The sequence below is a fragment of the Ctenocephalides felis genome, unplaced genomic scaffold, assembly GCF_003426905.1.
Source record: "Ctenocephalides felis isolate EL2017-DRISC unplaced genomic scaffold, ASM342690v1 CF-g0.4_SCAFFOLD_03572, whole genome shotgun sequence".
Classification (NCBI taxonomy): Eukaryota; Metazoa; Arthropoda; class Insecta; order Siphonaptera; family Pulicidae; genus Ctenocephalides; species Ctenocephalides felis.
Window position 1 is genome coordinate 17,178,001 of NW_020539726.1, and position 21,148 is coordinate 17,199,148.

At 28.8% G+C, this 21,148-nt stretch overlaps 1 protein-coding gene across 1 annotated transcript; it reads right to left on the reverse strand.

The window, feature by feature from the left end:
- Positions 1 to 8,018: 8,018 nt before the first annotated feature.
- On the reverse strand, positions 8,019 to 19,838 carry LOC113388179 (macrophage mannose receptor 1-like). The gene is made up of 10 exons (XM_026625581.1): positions 19,824 to 19,838; positions 18,278 to 18,389; positions 14,695 to 14,907; positions 13,061 to 13,140; positions 12,871 to 12,982; positions 12,493 to 12,615; positions 9,308 to 9,387; positions 9,119 to 9,230; positions 8,708 to 8,830; positions 8,019 to 8,062 (listed from the first exon to the last, which is right to left on the reverse strand). The coding sequence occupies exons 1-10, from the start codon at positions 19,836 to 19,838 to the stop codon at positions 8,019 to 8,021; spliced, it is 1,014 nt and encodes a 337-aa protein (XP_026481366.1).
- Between the last annotated feature and the right edge of the window lie 1,310 nt (positions 19,839 to 21,148).

Sequence of the window (21,148 nt, forward strand, 5' to 3'; positions counted from 1 at the left end):
TTAAATAATGGTAGAAAATTCTCTTTTGCACAGTATATTAAATCTAAACCTAGAAATAGATGTCCAAGTGAGTGTATTATGAAGGTGAGAAATCCAAACCGCACTCAACAAATATTCTCGAATATGTTTGCTAAAACACTTGAAAATCGAAACGGAAAAACGTCTACTGCATATACTTGGAGACGAGTTCTCTTAATTTACATACGTTTACAGAAGATAGGTACCATTGATTGGAATAAGTTACGAATTATTAATAAGTCTTTCACAGAAATCTGTGCACACAATATTTTATGCAAATTTGAATAATTAAGCAATTTGGAAATTGTGCGTGACATACACACATATATACAGGCTCAAAATTCAATCCGACACGGTGTCACATTTAGGAGAAGACAATTAGAGAGAAATTTATCTCGTGCACTTTGAAAACTAAACTAACTAAATAAGCTTTTAAGTAAAACCTAGGGCTTTGGCCAAACTTTTGACAATTGACGGTTATTATCGGTTAATCTTTATTATTTTTATTCTAGGACCTATCTATATAAACCTAACCCTAATATGCCAATAATTTTTTGTTAAATAACAAAATTGTTTGCATCATATTTTGACAAATGAGCCTAGTTGTGGCGTAACCAGTTCGGACGTGGGCAAGTACAAACTAGTCCCAGGTTCGCTGGTTCGATGTCAAATTTTCATTTGAGATTATAATTCTCGATATAATTATTCTAACAAAAATTTCCACTATATACAACTTCCTCTTGACTCCATGTAATATTCCAAACCAAATTTAATTGAAATACAAGGTATATGACATGGGCAAAATGCGTGTGGCAGCCAGATGTATGACTTAATAAACTATAGATTACAAATCTATTAAATCTCATATCTAATCTCAAACAAATCTAGATCTTATCACTATGAAATTAAATCTTCTTACACCTTAAAAGTTAATAAACCGAATCGAAGCAGCAAGCACGATTACGGCGCATTTTCGATATCAAACACACAGCTTGATAAAAGTACTTTATTTTCTTTTACTAATTTTTTGTAATGTCATTGTTACAGATGTTGAATGGGTATTATAAATGATGCATTAAAATCGTATTGAGTTATTAAAACATCAATTTGTATCGGATCTAACCTGTAGCAAGACTAGCAAGTATATCGTAGTGTGAGAATTTTTTTTAGGTTTATTTATATGGAGGAAAATGTCGGTGCAACGCATATTAAATATATCGGTAAAATGATCACGTTTTAAACTGACAAATGACAAATATTCGACATTTGTCATTATATTGTAACTATTAGAGCAATGTCATAGAATTGCAGCAGAATATTATTGGCACATTATTAATGGCACAAAATAATTGATATTAGCAGAAGAAATTAAATTGCTAGTCTGCCTATATTATGATGAATTCTAACATGTTTTTTCTAATTGAAGCAACGTTTGCAGAAGTAAAAACATTATTCAATCAAAAATTTATTTTAATGACATCAATAAAAAGAATCAAATTAATTTTTTTTTAAATTCTAGCATAAAGATTTCCGTAATAGATTTTGGAGAAATTAAATGCTGCCAGGCTTTATAGTATTATGACGACGTTTAATACAATTTTTTCACTTAATACAAGATAAACATGTATACAAGGTGTCCCAGAACTCAAGCCAAAACGTAGTGATAGTATTGATCGTAACTATCAAAAAAATAGGACAAAAATTTATTCCAGTAGTTTGAAAATTATAAGCTTTTAAGTTCAACTCTTTAGACCTTTTAGTAGAACTGTGACTATTTTATTGTGGTTAATTTTTATCAATTCTGTTCATTTAAGCTTTAGATCCGTATTCGTTAATAATGTTTTGAGAGTCACAGTCAAAAATAATGATACAATTACTCCAAATTTTTCACAAATAAGACTATTTGTTAAACTATGAAGTTAATTTTTTTTAAATTGATCGACTTTAGAAAATCTTTCCTTAAAAAAATGTACTTAAGTGTGTTGGTAAGTTCTATTAAGAGTTTGCGCATTTAATTAGAATTATAAAGTAGTAAAGTTTGATAGTTTTACAATAAACAAATTAGAGGAAAAAAATAAAAATCTTAGCATAATATAATAATTTGCAAACTACATATTTTTTTTTATAATTTTGTTCATGATAGTTACGATCAATACCATGTTTCGGGTGGACGTTGAATTCTGGCACACCCTGTATAATGGCAGTAAATCTGGCTTTTAGTAAATTCAGATAAATATTGTCATTCTCTGGAAGATAATTGTAAATGTAATACGCAGATGTTCAACCAGTGCAAAATCCTGATGCTTTTATTTTGTTTTTCTTTCATCCAGCAGAGAGAAAATCTTTCATATTCGGTTCAAATGTTGATAAAAATTCAATTTGATTAATTATACAGCAGATCTCATGTGATAATGTTATTTGTCAGTTTGCACTAAATATGATTATCTTTTTTGCATCAAAGGTCAAATCAAGGTTCAATTTGGTAATCAAAACAACTATTTGTGGACTTAGCGAACCATCAAACCATATTTTATATGCATTAGTTTAGTTATTTCTTCTAAAATATAGTATTTATCTGAATAGTATTTTTACGTTTTTTAATGCACAAGTAAATTATAACGAAAATGCTGTCTCTTATATCAAACCCATTCAGGTGAAAAATCTTATTAAACCACTTTCCTAAATTGCTAATCTAACTAATATTTTAGACTTATTGTGCCAAGATCTCTGACTTACCCTGCTGTGGCGATCAAGTCAACTTTGGCACTTTTAGAGTATAAAATAATTTACCATGACATTTTAAAATTTTTATGAACAATACTTAAATGTATTTCTTATAAAATTTGAAACTAATTATTATAATAAACACTTTTCCGAATTGATTCTGACGAAGAAAATAACACTATATGATCAATGATACAACGGTTGAATCATCGACGACAACTAAATTTCAAATAGATGGGTGATTGCGACTCCGGTAATAGATGGTAATTACTAGTACATTGCTAACCCTGACCACTGGTCTTCCGTTGTCCTACTTATCCAGTGTGCCCAATCCTCAGGTCATCGCAGGCTAACACATTTACTAGCCCTGACTACTGGACTTCCGTCGGCATACCCATTTAGTATGTCCAGACCTCGGGTTATCGCGGGCATATTAATCAGTTTTAACTACCGGTCTTCTAAACGCCTACTTATCCAAAACCCAAGGCCATCGGTCACAGCAAGCTATAATAAATATCATTCGCACCAAATAAGATGATAACACCAGAAAATGCAGAGATGTCAACTTTATAACTCTCCTACATTCCACAGAATTGGTCTTCACAAAATTAAATACAACGTGTTTCCAATCACCTGCAAATGGATTTTATGTGAAGTGGCGATCAAGTCAGCTTTGCCATTAAAGGATAACAAAATAATATTTCATATTACATTTTTATTTATGTAAACAATATTTTTTAATATATTTTTTATTAAGCTTGAAAATAATTATTCAATGTGGATTAACACATTTCCATAGTTATATAAATCTGGTATAATCCCTGTTTTATAATTATGAAGTGCAATAATAATATTAGATATGTACGCTTATTTGCATAAAATATGAAAATGATATATGATACAATCTGTGTCGTATTCATATAACATACAATTTTATTCATTTCATTTTCTATTAGATGTGTTGATAATACAGAAAGTTCTAAGCGTATGAAATATAATATCACAGTCGCTAATCAAATACAGCCTGTTTTGTTTATAATCCATTAAACATGTCAAGAGATACAATCTGTTTAACGCTAAATCGTCATTTAGAAAGTCGGGGACAATAAATTAAAAAGCAAACATAATCTTGCTTTAAATAAAGTAAAGATGTTGATTAGAGTTAGAGACAAGCTAGCGACGCATTAATGCAGCAAACGTTTCTGCAAAAAGTTAGGAAATATGATACTCCTGCATAACAGTACGTCGAGAAATACTTCTGTTACTACTGGTTGGATTCGTAAACCATTACTGTTCTTTGAACTGGTGAAATTCCAATGTTGCAAATTATTACATAAATGAGTTAAAAAATTATATGCTCAAGAATTCAACATAAATGATGGTAGACTATTAGCTTTTGTAAGAAGATATTTTATTCTAGTTGACAGAAGATTGAATTGCAGTTTACGTTTTATTCTAGATTTTGGAGCTACCACGTGCAATAGAAGTTTCATGTTCATTACCCGCCTCGGACAACCTGCTTTCAAGTAGTATGAATCAGATTTTACTATATAGTTACTATAGAAATATAGATACCAATTGGTTTCCAAGTGAAAATAGATCTTGCCCGTCATTGCTGCATTGCCAAAAAAATCTTCAGGGCGGGGCACAAATGTCCAATTTGACTTTAAGTAATTATACTGCATAATCCAAATGAACTCTATCACAACACATAATATATATCAAATAAACAACTAACAAACTATGTTCAGTAATATTCTTAATTAATTCCTAATGATAACTAGTGGGGTGCGTGACATCTTTCTTAAGGCAAATTGCTGGAACTTTCCGTACCATAATTGAAAATATTGGTACGGAATAAAAAAAATTGCACAAAATGTGTACACATTTTTAAAATCTCTATAAAATATTTGATAATTTGGTGTATATATGTCCAATAAACATTTTTAACCGCCAAATGACATTTCTTAACTTATTTTCATTGAGAGTCCATAACAGCTGGACCTGCCTTCCCAAAAATTTAACGGAATCTTCATCTTGTCAATATAAGTAAAATGTTATTTGAATTATTAAAATCGGACGCTCCATTCTCTTAAAAACTGGGTTACCGTTTTTGGCACTTTTTGCCCCGTATCTTCGGAACGGCTAAGCCTGCCATTGCCTAAAAACTAATCAGCACGTCTCCTTATCAATACGAATCGAATGTTTTTTGAATTATTCAAATCGGTTGATCCCAAAATCGTAGACAAAAATTTGTATCCGCACACACACACACATACACACATACACTTACACACATACACTTACGCACATACACTTACATACATACACATCCACACATATACTCGTACATCCATTTTTCCAAGGTATGCCAAAATATTTAGAAACCTTTAAAACGTAAAAATATGTAAAAATTTTCATTTTCGATTTTTTTGCGATTACTATAACTTATACTATGGGAAGTTAAAAATGTTTGTAACTGCTTTTCTAAAATTTGTTTTCTGTCTCTTTTTACCTCACAGCCAAGAGACGAACACATCCCAGTGTATTATTTTTTAATTTTGAAAGGACTTAATAGTTACATTATTCAAACAATGCAAAACATAAACTTTATGGGTACATTTTTTACAGAGTTAATTCTGTATATAACCTTGATCTGGTGTTTAGTCAGAAATATTCATCAGAAGATATGGAGCAACTAACAATTTTTATAAGTACTATTTATTCAATTTATTTTTTGTAAAATTGCTTTTTAAAACCTAATTCACTTTTCACTTTAATAATTTTTATTGTTCAGGACAGGGCTGATTGTTTTTACCCCTACCACATGAAAGCTTTTATAGAAGTTATATTAAAAACCTCTTGAATTTAATCTAAAAATAAGAATACATCTTCAAAAACAAATTATATTGAAGTCTCGTAAACTAAACAATAGTGCTCACAACCAAAAAAGCTAATAACGAAAAAAATACTTTTGACAGAGAGTTTGAGAATCAAGGTGTTGATTGGTTATACATTTTTGGCCTCTACTTCAAATATTGTTGTTAAAAAAAATCTTAATTTTACTTGTATTTTAGATATATTGGTAGTGTCCTTTTTACCCGCGGACCTTTAAGCTCCGCTCTACCATATTTTTATTTATTTATAACAGTAGTCGTTAGTAGTGGTCTACGTCCCATAAATCAAATATTTGACCTAAATCAAAACTAAATTTATATCCGATTAAATGCATAAAAACAACAGTTTAAGTAACATATCGCAATGCTCTCGTGGTGGCATTCACACATCGGTGTTGAGTTACTAAACTGCAATGCGCTGGCGCCTTATAAATTAACACTACCTTGTAATGACAGCAAATCCATTAAAATTGTTTCTACAATTCAAATCAAACTATGTATAACGTCCAGCGAATTAATTAACGCTTCTAATAGCCGTGACCGAAGGAATAGCAAAAGCGTTACGGCGGAAAACACGGCGAACTGCGGTGAGAGGTAATTGAAACATTTGTGATTTTGAATTTATCTCATCTTTATTAATTAACTTCCCGTAGCATACCTTAGAAAAAAATCGATGTGTGTGTGCGAGTGTGTGTGTATGTATGGATACAATTTTTCATCCACGTTACCGGGCGCACGGATCAACGGATTTGAACGGTTAAAAAAATATTCGATTTCTATTGATAGGAAGATGTGTTCAATAGTTTTTGGCAAAGGCAGGCCCGGCAATTTCGGAGATACTGAGCTAAATATGCAAAAATGGTAGTTTTTGAGAGTTCTAAGCTTTCGATTTGAATGATTCAGAAAACTTTCTGCTTGTGTTGACGAAAAGATTGCTTTTGGGGAAAGACTTTTTTTTTGTTGATTTTCAAAAAATATATTTTTTTTACTGAATTTGATTCTTCTAATATTTCATTATGGTACGGAAAGTTCCAGCAATTTGCCTTAAGAGACGTCATATACAACTGGTTAATTATGAAATTCTAGGAATTTACATTTTTGTAACGATATTGTACCACGAACTGTAGAAGTTTCTTAGCTTTATTATTTTATTATTTTCACCGAAGACGAAATAAATTTTATAGACTAGTGGTGCATGGCATCGTGCCTTATGTCAAATTGCTTGTACTTTTCCACACGAAACATTAAATTAAAAAAAACAACTTTATTTTGAAAACTTTGAAAAATTTGAAAACATTGACTCTTTTGAATAATTAAATTTTTTTTCATAGTTGTTTTACAGACAAATAATCGAAGCGCGTAAGCGCCGCGTCGCCGTCTAATGAATATATTGGTTCGAAACTCATAGAAATGTTAAAAATGTTTATTATTAAAATACCTATAAATTATCTGATAATTTGATGTACATATTTCTAATGATCAAATGGCATTTTTATTGGATCTACAAAACCGCTGGGCCTGTCTTTCCAAAAATTTAGCCGTTTCTTCATTATATCAATACAAGTGATACGCTTTTTAAATCACTTAATTCAAACGCTCCCTTTTTCAAAATTGCTATTCTTGGCACGTATCTCCAAGACGGCTAGATCTGCCTTCAATAAAATCTAATCAGCACCTCTCCCCATCAATAGCAATCGAATGTTTTATAAATCATTTAAGTTGGTTGATCCGTGCTCTCGAAATCGTGAACGAAAAATGGTATTCAAACACATGCACGCACATACATCCATTTTTTCTAAAATATTGCAAAATATACAAGTCCTGAAAACGTAAAAGATTTGTTTTTTTGAGATTACTACAACTTATTTTGATTAGCAACCATATTTTTTTGTGCAATTTCTGAGAGAATATCAATTATTGACTATGATTTAAAGCATTGCTATATTTCCATGTCTATTTTAAAATCTGTTTCTTTCAATTATTAAAAGTAATCAATCGAAATATTTTTTAAAATTTTTGCTCATTTATTCTGATATCGACACCAGTTTTTACAAAATACATTAAATGATATCAACTGACTTGCTAGTAAAAAGATTTATAACTTTTTTTTAAAATGTGCCCTTTCCAATTACGGAATGCAATGAATACATATCCAATTATGATATTTTAAGATTCTTTCCTATTCTATATAAAGCGTGAGTAGAAGTTTTACTTGGAGTGCAAAATAAAGAGTTAGAAAATTGATTTGACATCTTGTATTTATATGCTTAAATAATATCCAAGCACTTTATTATAATATTTAAACATATATGCAAATAAGTAGACATTTTCATATGTGTTTTTGCGACAATTTAGCAAAGGTTTCAGAATCTCTATTTATCATGCTGTTGCAGACATAAATGAGACTTGTTCATCAACTGAATCTCAGAAAAAATATTATAATTTGTATCAATGTTCTGTATTCACTACTAGTAAGCACTACTAGTAAGCAGTTCTTTCATTAACGGAATCATACCGAGAGCATCAGATGATGTACAATACAAATCTTTTTGATTTTAAATTCATTTTACAAATAGTACAAGTTTTAATCTACTATTACAATAAATTAGTAAGAAAAAGTGCAATCATGAAAGTTCCGAATTCGTTCATTAAGAGCTATACAAATATAACATAATTGAATTTCATGTAATTTGGTGCTCTGGATGTATTTGATTCAGCTTTCATAAATTAATTAAACTAATAAAAAATATATTGTTATAAATTGTTTTGAATGAATTTTTCTATGCATGTTGTAGACTTTCACGTTTAATCTGCAATGCATAATATGCTTGTTCAACAGATTTCCACTTCTCAATTTATTTTAAAAAGTTTCAAAGATCTAAAACACTTATTAGATTCATGATTTACTATCCAATAATTGTGGTTATATTGCCACTACTTTTATAAGTCTCTTCAATAAAAACTTGATTTTGTTTGGCATATTGGCATGATTTCGAAATCGCAGGGAAGGTCATTGAAACCAAATTTTCCTGTATAATAATCTCTGATTTCCATACAATTTTCAATACCATGATAGTTATCAGGTTGCGTTGGTATCCAATTAGTATAAACCAACGGTATGTTGTCCCACCATTCAAATTTTCCATCAACTCTATGACCAGCAACCCAGAAACGATCATTGTGAGGATCATCTGTTAGATTAAAGAACTTTTTTTCAAATATTGTTACTTAGCACAAATGAACTTTTTATATTGACCACAATATTATGAAGCAAGACATTTTAAAATTTTATCTTCAAATTTCTGTGTTAGAAATATATTCTTATATTCCAACTTAAATTGAACATACCAGCTCTAGAAGTTTTTGTTTGTTTTAATATTGTACTATAAAATACAGTGAGTAATTATATAACACTTCAGTCAGAAACGAATTTCTAGATATTTCCAAACTCAGTAACAAATTACAATTATTATTCATACCTGATATATTCAATATGTGACATCTCATGTGATCGTTTTCCTTTTTGCTAGAAATTATAGCCAATGTCAAACCTAGATTTAAACAGTACTGTTTTGCATTTTCCCAATTCATCTGCACAATTTAAATAAAGAATAATATGATTTAACACCATTTACTACACACTTTTAAATAATTGTTTTAGTTTCCACCTTCAAGTTACTGAAATGATAGCATTTGTCTCCAAGTTTTACTAAAGTCGCATGCACACCCCATAATTTTCCATCACATGCTGTAATAAAAGTTACATAAAATCATCAATGTTTCTTCAATGATTAAATTTAATTAGAGCCACATTGTTTTAATATTGATTTTTCTATATGAGCTTCGCTCTCCACAAAATTTAGTTCCACAAACCTTGAACATCATCGTCTGTCGGAACAATTCCGCAATTTGCAACAGATATCACAGACAATAATATAAAAAATAACATTTTAACCCACAACATCGTAACAAGACAACCGACAACAATTGAAGCCTTAAAAAATCAAACAATCCTTTATATATAGAGACTCTGATAAGTTATATATGCGATATATTTAATCTACCGGAAATATTTGTCATAAAATGTAGTTGATAAAAATACTATTTTTGGCAAAAACAGACTGCGGTTATTTTATCTATATTTAACTTCCCGAAGGAGAAGTATATGTTTCATAAAAAAATCTGACTCGCTAATTTCATGTTTTCTCGACTTTTTAAATAATTCTGAATCGAATCAGACCAAATTGGTAAAAAGTATGTGTGTGTGTATGTGATCTGATTATTAACCTTTCGTAGACGTTTTCTCATAAGCGACTGAACCGATTCAAAAAATTTAAAAGCCATTCGATGTATCTCGATGAAGACTAGTGCTTATAAGTTTTGCCCACGATGGGCCAAGCCGTTTCTTTATTTTTAGCAAAAAAGTGTAAAATTCTTTGTCACACAATTCTAAATAGATTTCAAAAATTCAAAAATCGTTTGAAAGGTTTTGGTTGGGACTCGTGCTGATTAGTTTTTGGTAAAGATCGGTCAACTCGTGTTCTCATAATTAACTGTTAATTTTTTTTTTTGACGATAGATATCACGGTCTTATAGATCATACTAAAATATCACGACTCTACGACAAGTAGTAAAATTTTGAAAATTCGTCCAAGTTTGCAAAAATTAGTGACGTTCTTTTGGCGTTTGTTGAAATTAGACCTTTCATTGACGTTTTTTCAAAAACGTTTGAACCGATTTCAAAAATTTAAAAGCCATTCGATATATCTCGATGAGGACTATCGTTTCTCAGTTTTGTGCGACGATCTGCCGAACCTTTTCTTGGTAATTAATAGAAAAGTAAAAAAGTTTTAGCCAAAAGTTCTGACACGATTTTAATAATTCAAAATTTATTTGAAAGTATATTTGAGAATCGTGCTGATTAGTTTTGAACAGAGATCGACCAAACCGTTTCTTTGAAATGGACTGTTAAAATTTTATTTTGAAGTAAAACTTCTTTAGGCGCAGCTAGGTGTAAATCCGTACAAATGCAACGAAAGTGCGTTTCGGCCGACTCAAGTGCTTATAATTCGTCATTCGCTCTCGATGATATCATTTCTATACGGATTGTGATTAGTCGTCGTGTATGTGAAAAAAGATCTGTCGTGGTATGCGTACCGGCATCAACGTTGCATGCGTACCGATACCAACAATAAAATCGGCATAGATAAATAAACATTTTAAAGTTAATTCGTAGTACAAATCTTGATTTAATGAAAAATGCCTAAATCAGAAGGATATTTTACCCTGTCCCCCGTAAATAATTAAAATGAAAATAATAAAACAAATGCAGGATTTGCGCGTGAATGAAACATAAGTTTATTGAAATAATTTCTATATTATTTGTAGTTCCTATAAATCTTTGAAGTTATTGAAATGAAATTCGTTTTTAGGCAAAACAGATATTACAGCTGTTCAAAGAATGAGATTATATCGCCAGCGAAAAAGTAAAAAAAAACAGTCAATGAATGTATGTTTTAATTACATGAAGATTTTCAAACATAATTATTACATGATGAGTGAAGTTGCAAAAACAATATTTTTAGGCGTTGTTTAACATAATCCACTGTGTGAACAAATATTATAAAGGTTATTAATCATCAATTACTTCATTTCTCTAACAAATGTTCATTTCTAAATGCTAAATACAATGACAAACCGATCATTACATATTTGAAGTATGACTTTAATTACATTATTGTTTTTAAATATTATACATATTTTCAATGCTATTATAAATATATAATTTATAATTTATCATTATATAAATGTGTATAATGGTTGACACTAATAAATGTGTGCATCACGAGTGTTACCATATTACTAATAAACATTATTCAAAATTGTTATATGATGCATTTATTTTTACTTAAATGCCATCTTGCTGTAGCAAATAAGTTTTACTTCAATCGCGTGTGAACTTTGCACGCACTCTTTTTATTTATTTTTGTTCATTAATTTCGGTATTGACGCCAGTATTTACATAATGCATTTGATGGTATCAACTGATTTGCTAGTAAAAGAAAATAATTCATTCCTTTCATCTGAAAATGTGCCCTTTTTCAATTACAAAATGCAAAGAACACATGTTCAATTATGGATTTTTAAGATTCATTCTAATTCTATATCAAGTGTGAGTAGAAGTTTAACTTAGAGTGCAAAAGATAGAGTATCAAAATGTTGATATCTTGTATTTATATGCTTAAATATTATATAAGTACATTAATATAATATTCAACCATATATGTAAATATGAAGACATTTCCAAGTATGTTGTTAACGAACGTTAAATATAGTGAAAATTTAGTTCAATGTAGTTTTAGCACAGATTTGAGAATCTCTATTTTTCATGCTGCTGTAGACATAGAAAAAAATTGTTTACCAACTAAATTTCAGAAAGAATATCATAATAAGTATCAATGTTTTATACACATTAACCGTACCGAGAGCGGCAGATGATGTACAATACAAATCTTTCTGATTTTAAATTCATTCTACAAATAGTACAAGTTTTAATCTGTTACAACAATAAACTTTTTAAAAAAGTACCTTTTCTGTATCTAAGAGCTGTGTACAAATATTACCTAATAAAAAGAAGTTGATTTTCATGTGATTTAACATTTAAAACATTTATTGATACATTCATGTTTTACTACAAATTAATTGTGGTTATATTGCCACTTTTATCATAAATTGTCTCAATAAAAACTTGATTTTGTTTGGCATATTGGCATGAGTTCGAAATCGCAGGAAAGATCATTGAAACCAAATTTTCCTGTGTGAAATTCTCTAATTTCCATACAATTTTCAATACCTTGAGCATTATCCGGTTGCGTAGGAATCCAATTAGCATAATCCAACGGTATGTTGTCCCACCATTCAAAATTTCCATCAACTCTATGACCAGCAATCCAAAAACGATCACTGTGAGGATCATCTGTCGATTTAAAGATTTTTTTCTTGAATAATGTTACTCATAATTATACCAAGTGCAATGCTATATCTTGGTCACAAAACAAGAAATTTGAAAATTTTTCTTTAAAGGCTTGTGTTATAAATATATTTCGATATTCTTGCATAAAACTTCAAATGAGTATTCTAGCTCTAATGAGTGATGTTGCAATACTTTTAAATGTTAGTATTATTCAGAAAATTTCTCAACGTTTTCAAAGTCAGTATACAATTTTCATACCTGATATATTCAATATGTGACATCTCATGTAATTGTTTTCCTTTTTGCTAGAAATTATAGCCAATGTCAACCCGAGATTTAAACAATACTGTTTTGCATTTTCCCAATTCATCTACATAATTTAATACAATAAAATAGAATCTAAAATAATACTTTATGGAATGAACGTTTAAATAATTATATGTTTTACCTTCAAGTTACTAAAGTGATAGAATTTATCCCCAACTTTTACTAAGGGCGCATGCACTCCCCATGATTCTGGATCGCAGCCTATAATATAAAAAGTTGCATAGATTTAAATTTATGAAATATTCTATAGTAATAACACATTACGTATGCCAACGATTATATAAAAATATTGTTACAATATTGTCATTTTCATAAGCTTTTTTTGCAAAATTTAGTTTCACACACCTTGAATACCATCATCTGTTGGAACAATTCTGCATTGTGCAACAGATATCACAAAAATTAATGTAAAAACTAATATTTTAACCCACAACATCTTAACAAAAAAACTTTAACTTTAAAAAATCAAACAATCCTCTATATATAGAGGATCCTCTATATATAGAGATACTGATATGTTATTTGTATATGATATATATAATCTACCGCAAACATTTGTCATGAAATATAGTTGTTGGAAAAATATGATATTTGGCAAAAGATTTGCGACTGACATACATATTTTTCACAATTAATAATAAATAATTACAAATTTTTCCAGTGATGGCAATATATTTCGATGGCATTTAAGTTAAAAATACTTCATATAACAATTTTGAATAATGTTCATCAGTAATGTGGTTACACTCGTGGTCGTGATGCACACATTTTTTAATGGCAACCATTATACATATTTATAAAATAATAAATTATAAATTTATAATAACATTAAAGATATTTATAATATTTAAAAACAATAATGCAATTAAAGCCATACGACATGAGCGGTTTTTCATTAGAAATAGCATCTAGGACTTGAACCTTTATTGGAGAAATAAAGTAATTACTAAGTAATAAAGTCTATAATATTTGTTCACACAGTAGACAGCTATAATATAACAATCTTGAATAATTTCATTAACACTAGCAATGAATAAACTGCATAGATGTCCATTGACCGTTATAAAGTATATCTTGATACACAGCTACACAAACTATTGTTGTGTTTGATCTCTTGTTTAGAGTGATAAATCTGAATATCAATTTATTCTTCATTATTTATATGCAACTTTGTAATACTTAATAGCCATCATAAACGAAAAACATGTAGACTCCGCTAAACTTCCAAAAGTGTCTGAGATATAATTCTGAAAAAGATATATCTTCGGCATGTAACAATAAAGCAGTACTGCTTTAATGTGTTTTGATATCTATAAAAATGCAGAGAAGTATCATGTTAAACAACGCCTAAATAAATATTGTTTTCACAATTCCACTTATCATGTAATTGTGTTTGAAAAACTTCATGTAATTAAAATTAATATACAATCATTGATTGCTCGTTTTTTTTTAGTCTTTTGCTGGCGATACAGTTTTATTACGACGACCAATCAGAATCGACCCATATAGAAATAATCTCATCGAGAGCGAATGACGAATCATTGGCACTCGTCCCCGCCGTAACTCACTTCCGTTGCAATTGTACGGATTTACACCCATGTCGCGCCTAAAGCAGTTTTACTTCAAGAATTATGTAGATGATATGTATGATAAAATAATAAAAAAACTTTAACATTATTTATTCTTATACTATGATTTACATCAATTATATCAATTATCATGAAAGTTTCTAATAAAAACTTGTTTTTGTCTGACATATTGGCATGTGTTGAAAACTGCATGGAGCATCATTAAATCCAAATTTTCCCGTAGAAAGTTCTCTCATTTCCATACAATTTTCAATGCCCTTGGAGTTATCAGGTTGTGTAGGTAACCAATTAGCGTAATCCATTGGTATATTATTCCACCATTCAAATTTTCCATCAACCTTATGACCAGCGACCCAGAAACGATCTCCGTGAGGATCATCTGTTAAATCAAAAGATTTTTTCTCCAAATAAATCTTTTTATCATTTACCAAGTATTGGAAATATTATAACATTTTTTCTTTAAGAATTTCATTTTAAATAAATATATTGTGAAAATTGGTACTCTAATTTTGCCAGTAAACCTAATTTTATTTTTAGCTTTATTATTACACTTTTATTGGTAGGCGGAGTTGTATTGCTATTATTGTATATTACAAATTATATTATTATATTGTCAAATATATCTATACTTAAATTCTTACATTTAAAAAAACGGATGTTTTAAATAGAAACTTGTACACGATTCAATGTCTCTTTAGATTATCGCAGCAAATAACATATATTTATATATATGATATATATATATATACAGAGCCGGTCCTGCCTTGCATGCAATGCATGCAAAAAATGCGGGCGCAAGCTTAGGGGGCGCCAAAAAGAGTTTCGGAAATTAAATTTATAATATAATTTTTATATTCTTTTTATATAAAATCTAGAATTATTTATTTAAAATCTAGAATACTTAATAAATTATAATAAATAATTTAACTTAACTAGGGATACAGAGACGCAAAAAGCATATTTATTTTGCAATGTGATATCAGTAGAAACAATTAACCGATTAATAATTCTGAAATTTAATATATAATAGCTTTGCTTATTGCTTAATCTACTTATTCAATTTTTTCTTTGTTTGAAGTTACCGTGGAATCGAAAAAGAAATGATCTAGTGTTCAATCCCATAAGCGCAAACCTGTGAAAGATTAAATTAATTGTTGGGCATTATTGACAAATAATTGCGAGCTAATTTAGTTGAATCGGAACTTGATAAAAAATATAAACAGATTATAAAAAATGGGGAGTCAGTGCTTAGAAAATGACTTGTTTATTCCGAGATATTGAATTGTAACTTTTGCTTTTGTTGCAAATGTTTCGCATCTGTTGAACTTTGAATATTGAAGATATGCGTGGAACAAATATGAAAAATGGAAGCAAAATTTACTTTGGAACCAAAATCTTAAGGCTTTTTTATACCTAGTGGTGACCATACTCTAAATATAATAATTATTAACTATGCAGAAATAATACATATCATATATAATAAGTTTTTTTTAATATAGTTCAACAATGTGTAATTTATTTGCATTTTTACTGATTTTTAGACAATACAAATATTCTAAAATACGTTAAAAATTTAACTTTAAAACAACAAGCTGATACTCTGAATATGACGGCTTTTACGATATCAATAAGAAGAAGTTTACGACGCAATTTTGGATATTGTAAATGATGAAAAATTAAATTAAATTAAAATTTAAAAAACCCAACATGAAATACGAGTGTTATGTTTGAAATTGAAATGCTAGTTTTTTAAATATTAATATTGCACATACGTTAAAAATAATTAAAAATTTCAAAATACTTGATTATAATCAAACCCCGAATCGCCTCGATTTTCTAAATAAATATAAAATCAATATATTTTATACGCTTTCAGATTATATCTAATTTTTTGTGCACTAAATCCAGAATAATTAAAAATTAATTTGTTTATTTCTTATTATTTATTTATCAAAATAATAAATACTATTTCTGAAAAGCATTTCTTAAATTCTATACCTTTAATCTAACAAAAATATTAATTCTTTTGCTATGGTAGTCGAACTTACATCCTTAACCAATTTACTACACATAGATAAGTAAACATGTTACTACATATTGAATATTATTAAAATGTGAAATTATAACAGGGATTGTTTTATTTATTAATATCGATAATAATAAATAAATTTAAAATCAATATATTTTATACCCTTCTAGATTATATCTAATTTTTTGTGTACTAAATCCAGAATAATTAAAAATTAATATATATAATTTTAATGATAAACTGTTAAAACGGTGAAAATTAATAGGGGGGGGGGGCGCTAGAAAAAAAGTTGCATGCGGGCGCTAAGGACCCCAGGACCGGCCCTGTATATATATATATATATATCTGGAAATCTGACATCGGGAAGCGCGATGTCCATTTCCAATTGAAAATAAGCCCACGTGGGGCACTACGGTGTGAAATGAAAATGGGAAAAACTCTCACACTACTTCTTCACTAAATCGAGTTGGAGTCTAATCAGCTCACAGACCTGCCTTAAGACAGTACAACCCATTATTAATATATTTGTATAAGAAAAATACAGCAAAAAAAAGCGAGGGTTAATGGTCGAATACAATTACATCAGAAACAAGTTAAGTTAGAAATTTGAAAGTAGAGGACAAAACATGTGTAACCAGCCATCGCCTTAAGGCGGGTGACATTGGCATTACGAGATAAACGGCCTTATTGTCAATTTTGTAATTTTTTTTTATTATTAGTTTTTTTTTCTTGAGCAAAGCTTCTTAGTTTACGATAACTGATTATAAATTATAAGTATGCTTTATTTATAATTGTTCTTATGATGAATGGTTATTTTTAAGATAGATTCAACTTTTTTTTGTATAGCTTCTCAATTAGCTTCTACGTGGTTAGGGAGAAAAGGACAACTTAGACATAAACTTTTATATTGGCAAAGTGTAAACAATCAGAAACTGTAAAATAAGATAAAAAAGCAATATTACAAAAGATAAATTGAATTAATAGCTAGGCCAACTCTGGTGAAAAATTATTCTGACAAAGTTTCATATGAAGAAAAATGTGCTCATAAAATATGTATTTCAAAGAGAATTTGTATTCAAACTAGTGGTGAATGGCATCGTGCCTTAAGTCAAATTGCAGGTACTTCCCGTACCAGTATTAAATATTCGAGAAAAAAATAGTAAACGATAAATATTGATCAACGATGAATTACAGTTTTAAACATTTTCAAATAGATAATTATCGTATAGATAATTCTATTGTTCATAAAATATACTGTGACTATTTTATCGCTCAGAACACTTGAGAATGTTAACATTAGCAAGAGATGCCGAATGATCAGAACTGAACTGAATTGTAAATTTGAAATTCATATTTGAAGTCTAAAACTTTGAATATTTTTGAAAGTTAAAAGAGAAAAATTCAAATCCAATGCACTTGTATTTTATCAATACAAGTATAATGTTTGTTGCAACTGAAATCGTGGGCGAAAAATTGTATCCAAACATAAACACACACATACATTAATTTTTTCTAAGGTATGCCAAAATGTTCATAAACCGAAAGCAAAAATTTTTATTTTCAATGTTTTGCGATTTCTATAACTTACCCTATGTTTTTGTTTTTAATTTTTTTTAGATCTAGTTATAATAATAAATATATAATGTAACATATTTGTAAGATCTTAAGCGCATTCCTGAACATTTCCAAACTCAGTAACAAATTACATTAATTATCATACCTGATATATTCAATATGTGGCATCTCATATAATCGTTTTCCTTTTTGTTTGAAATTATAGCCAATGTCAATCCGAGATTTAAACAATATTGTCTTGCATTTTCCCAATCCATCTGTGTAATTTAATACAAAAATATTATGAAATAATACTATTTACGATACATTTAAATCATTTTTTTTTCGACCTTCAAGTTACTGAAGTGATAGCATTTGTCCCCAACTTTTGCTAAAGCCGCATGCACACACCATAATTTTGGATCACATCCTGTAATAGTAGTTACTCACATTTTTACAAGAATATGCAAAATTAATCATTTTTATATAACTTGATACCCTGTACGATGGTGATCTTGAAACCATACGTTTGGTATATTTATATCTGTATAAAATACTTAATTATAATGACATATCCATTATTTATGTAATATATATTTTATTAAATTAAATTAAAGAAATATTGATTCATTAACATTATTTTGATGAGTTTATGACTTCTAAAATTTTAGTTCCACAAACCTTCAACACCTTCATCTGTTGGAACAATTTTGCAATTTGCAACAGACACCACAAAAATTAATGTAAAAAATAATATTTTTAGTAAAAACATCCTGATATGGTAAGCTGACAAGTGACCACATTGGAATCCAAAACCAATCCTTTATATATGCCTACACATACGTGATATATATATATATATATATATATATATATATATATATATATATATATATAGAAATTGATAAGTTGTTACCACAAATAATTATCATGAAATATTATAAAAGTACGATTATTGTCAAACTTTTTACGAATGATTGCGAAACCTTTTGCGAAAGATGCGAAAGAATCAACATTTTTTTATAATTGGTAAAGAATTATATCTTTATTTGAGATACTTCATTTGAGAGATTGCAAAAATTAATACAGTTATATAGATACATTGATTATAACTATGAATTTTAAATTTTTAAATTAAATAATGCGCTACCCATGGATTTGGAAACATTTTATTAACTTCCCGTAGAGTAAGTTATAGTAATCATAAAAAATCCAAAATGGAAAATTTCATATAAGTTTACTTTTAGCATGTTTCTGAAAATTTATCATTAGAAAAACATCTGAAAAATTATCATTAGACATATGCATATCAAAATATAAAAAAAAATCGTTTTTTTTTTAATTTTAAAATGATGAAAAATGAAATTTTTAAAATTTCAGAAAAAAAACAAAATTTAGAAAATAAATTGAACAAATCTTTTGTAAACATACACACGAGTTGTTGATAGAATGCGCTCGTCGCCCAATTTCATAAGCTCCCGTAAAATATTTTCAAATTAATTTTTAGAACCTTCTGAAAATTTTAAACAGAATAGGAAATAGAATATAAATAGAATTATCATACAAATACTTTCACATAAGTAAATTTTTTTTGTCGCGTCTGGTTTTATTGTCAATGATATAAACATTCCATATCATATATTACGATTATTTACGGACCACGCCAATTTGACTCGATAAAAATTGGATGACTATATACATAAAAAACTTACATTGGTTTTTAGCATCTTTAGTTAAGTAATGAAATATATGTGAACATTCTTGCCAATTTCTTTCAGACCCCAGCAATAAACAAAACATTAACAAAAACAAATATTTTTTGGAAAATGGTATGAATTCTTTTATATAATTTTGCGATATAATGTGAAAAGCGTCACCATTTGCATAAAACGCAAAATATTAGGCTCCTCTTGTCAGAATTGCATACAAATTTAACAGAGGAATAAATTATATTAGCAAAGTATTTAAATAACAATAAAATTGTATATTAATTGAATCGTAATGGAATCTTTGCGTTTTTTGTTCGAAGCGATAACTTAATCCTAACGTAAGTTGTTAAACTGGCAATGTTTTTATAAGGAAGCGTTTCAACTATTCCCACAGAATACGCCGCGTTCTTATCAATTGCATCAAATCAATTCTGCTGCTAAATGATACTTTAATGCGCTATTTCTGCAAGGTAATAAGATATGTTATGGAACAGGGTTTTGTAATTATCTAAAACCTTGCAGTTTACTTATTAACAAAAAACGGTTACACAAAAAGTTTTTATTTTTTATTTTTTCGATGTCTGGTGACCAAATCCATCTTAAATTTTTTTTCAAAAGTGTTCGGGAGATATTGGCTGTAAATCGTGCTGACTGCTGATTAAATTTTGGTAAAGATCGTCTATCCCGTTTCTTGTTGAAAAATTGTCTTCGATGATTTTTATGAAACTTTTAGCAAACTATAGAGATCATGGTTTTGAAGATCATGCTTAAACTTTACCGTTCTATGACAAGCACAGAAGTTTAAAAAAATGAGCAGTACGTTTTTGAATTGAGCCAAATTTTGATTTTTGCTGAACTAAATTAAAAAATTTAAAAGCCATTCCATGCAACTCAATAAGAACTCGCATTGGTTAGTTTTTTGAGATGATCAGCAGTGCAAAATTTTTCGTTTAGTTTTTCTTAAACAATTTTGAAAGGATTTTGAAAATTAAAAAACTATTCAGAAAATATCGTTTGGAAATATCATGCTGATTAGTTTTCGGAAAATTGCCGGATCAATGGCGACACAGTTCAATGACAATGTTAGATGAATGTCCCTAAATATTATATTATAGTAATACAAAAAGTGGTTGAATTATAAACATTATTTCAAGTTGAGAATAATAGACTATGTTTTTAGAACAGACTTGCTCGTGTTTTAGAAATTATAATTGGTTAAAGTTGCTTATTTACATGTATTGGTAAGTTCATGCAACTTGCCTTAAAAAAGGTGCCCCATTTCATATTTACAAAATTTTTGAGAATAATAAAATCATTACTTTAAGAGT

What these genes read in the sequence shown, in the direction of transcription:
- LOC113388179 (XM_026625581.1), bottom strand. An exon ending in TTTTCAACACATGCCAATAT is followed by an intron (nt 13,141 to 14,694) that starts GTCAGACAAAAA and finishes TTTATATTATAG; the next exon opens with GCTGCGATCCAGAATCATGG. An exon ending in TCACATATTGAATATATCAG is followed by an intron (nt 12,616 to 12,870) that starts GTATGAAAATTG and finishes TTAAATCGACAG; the next exon opens with ATGATCCTCACAGTGATCGT.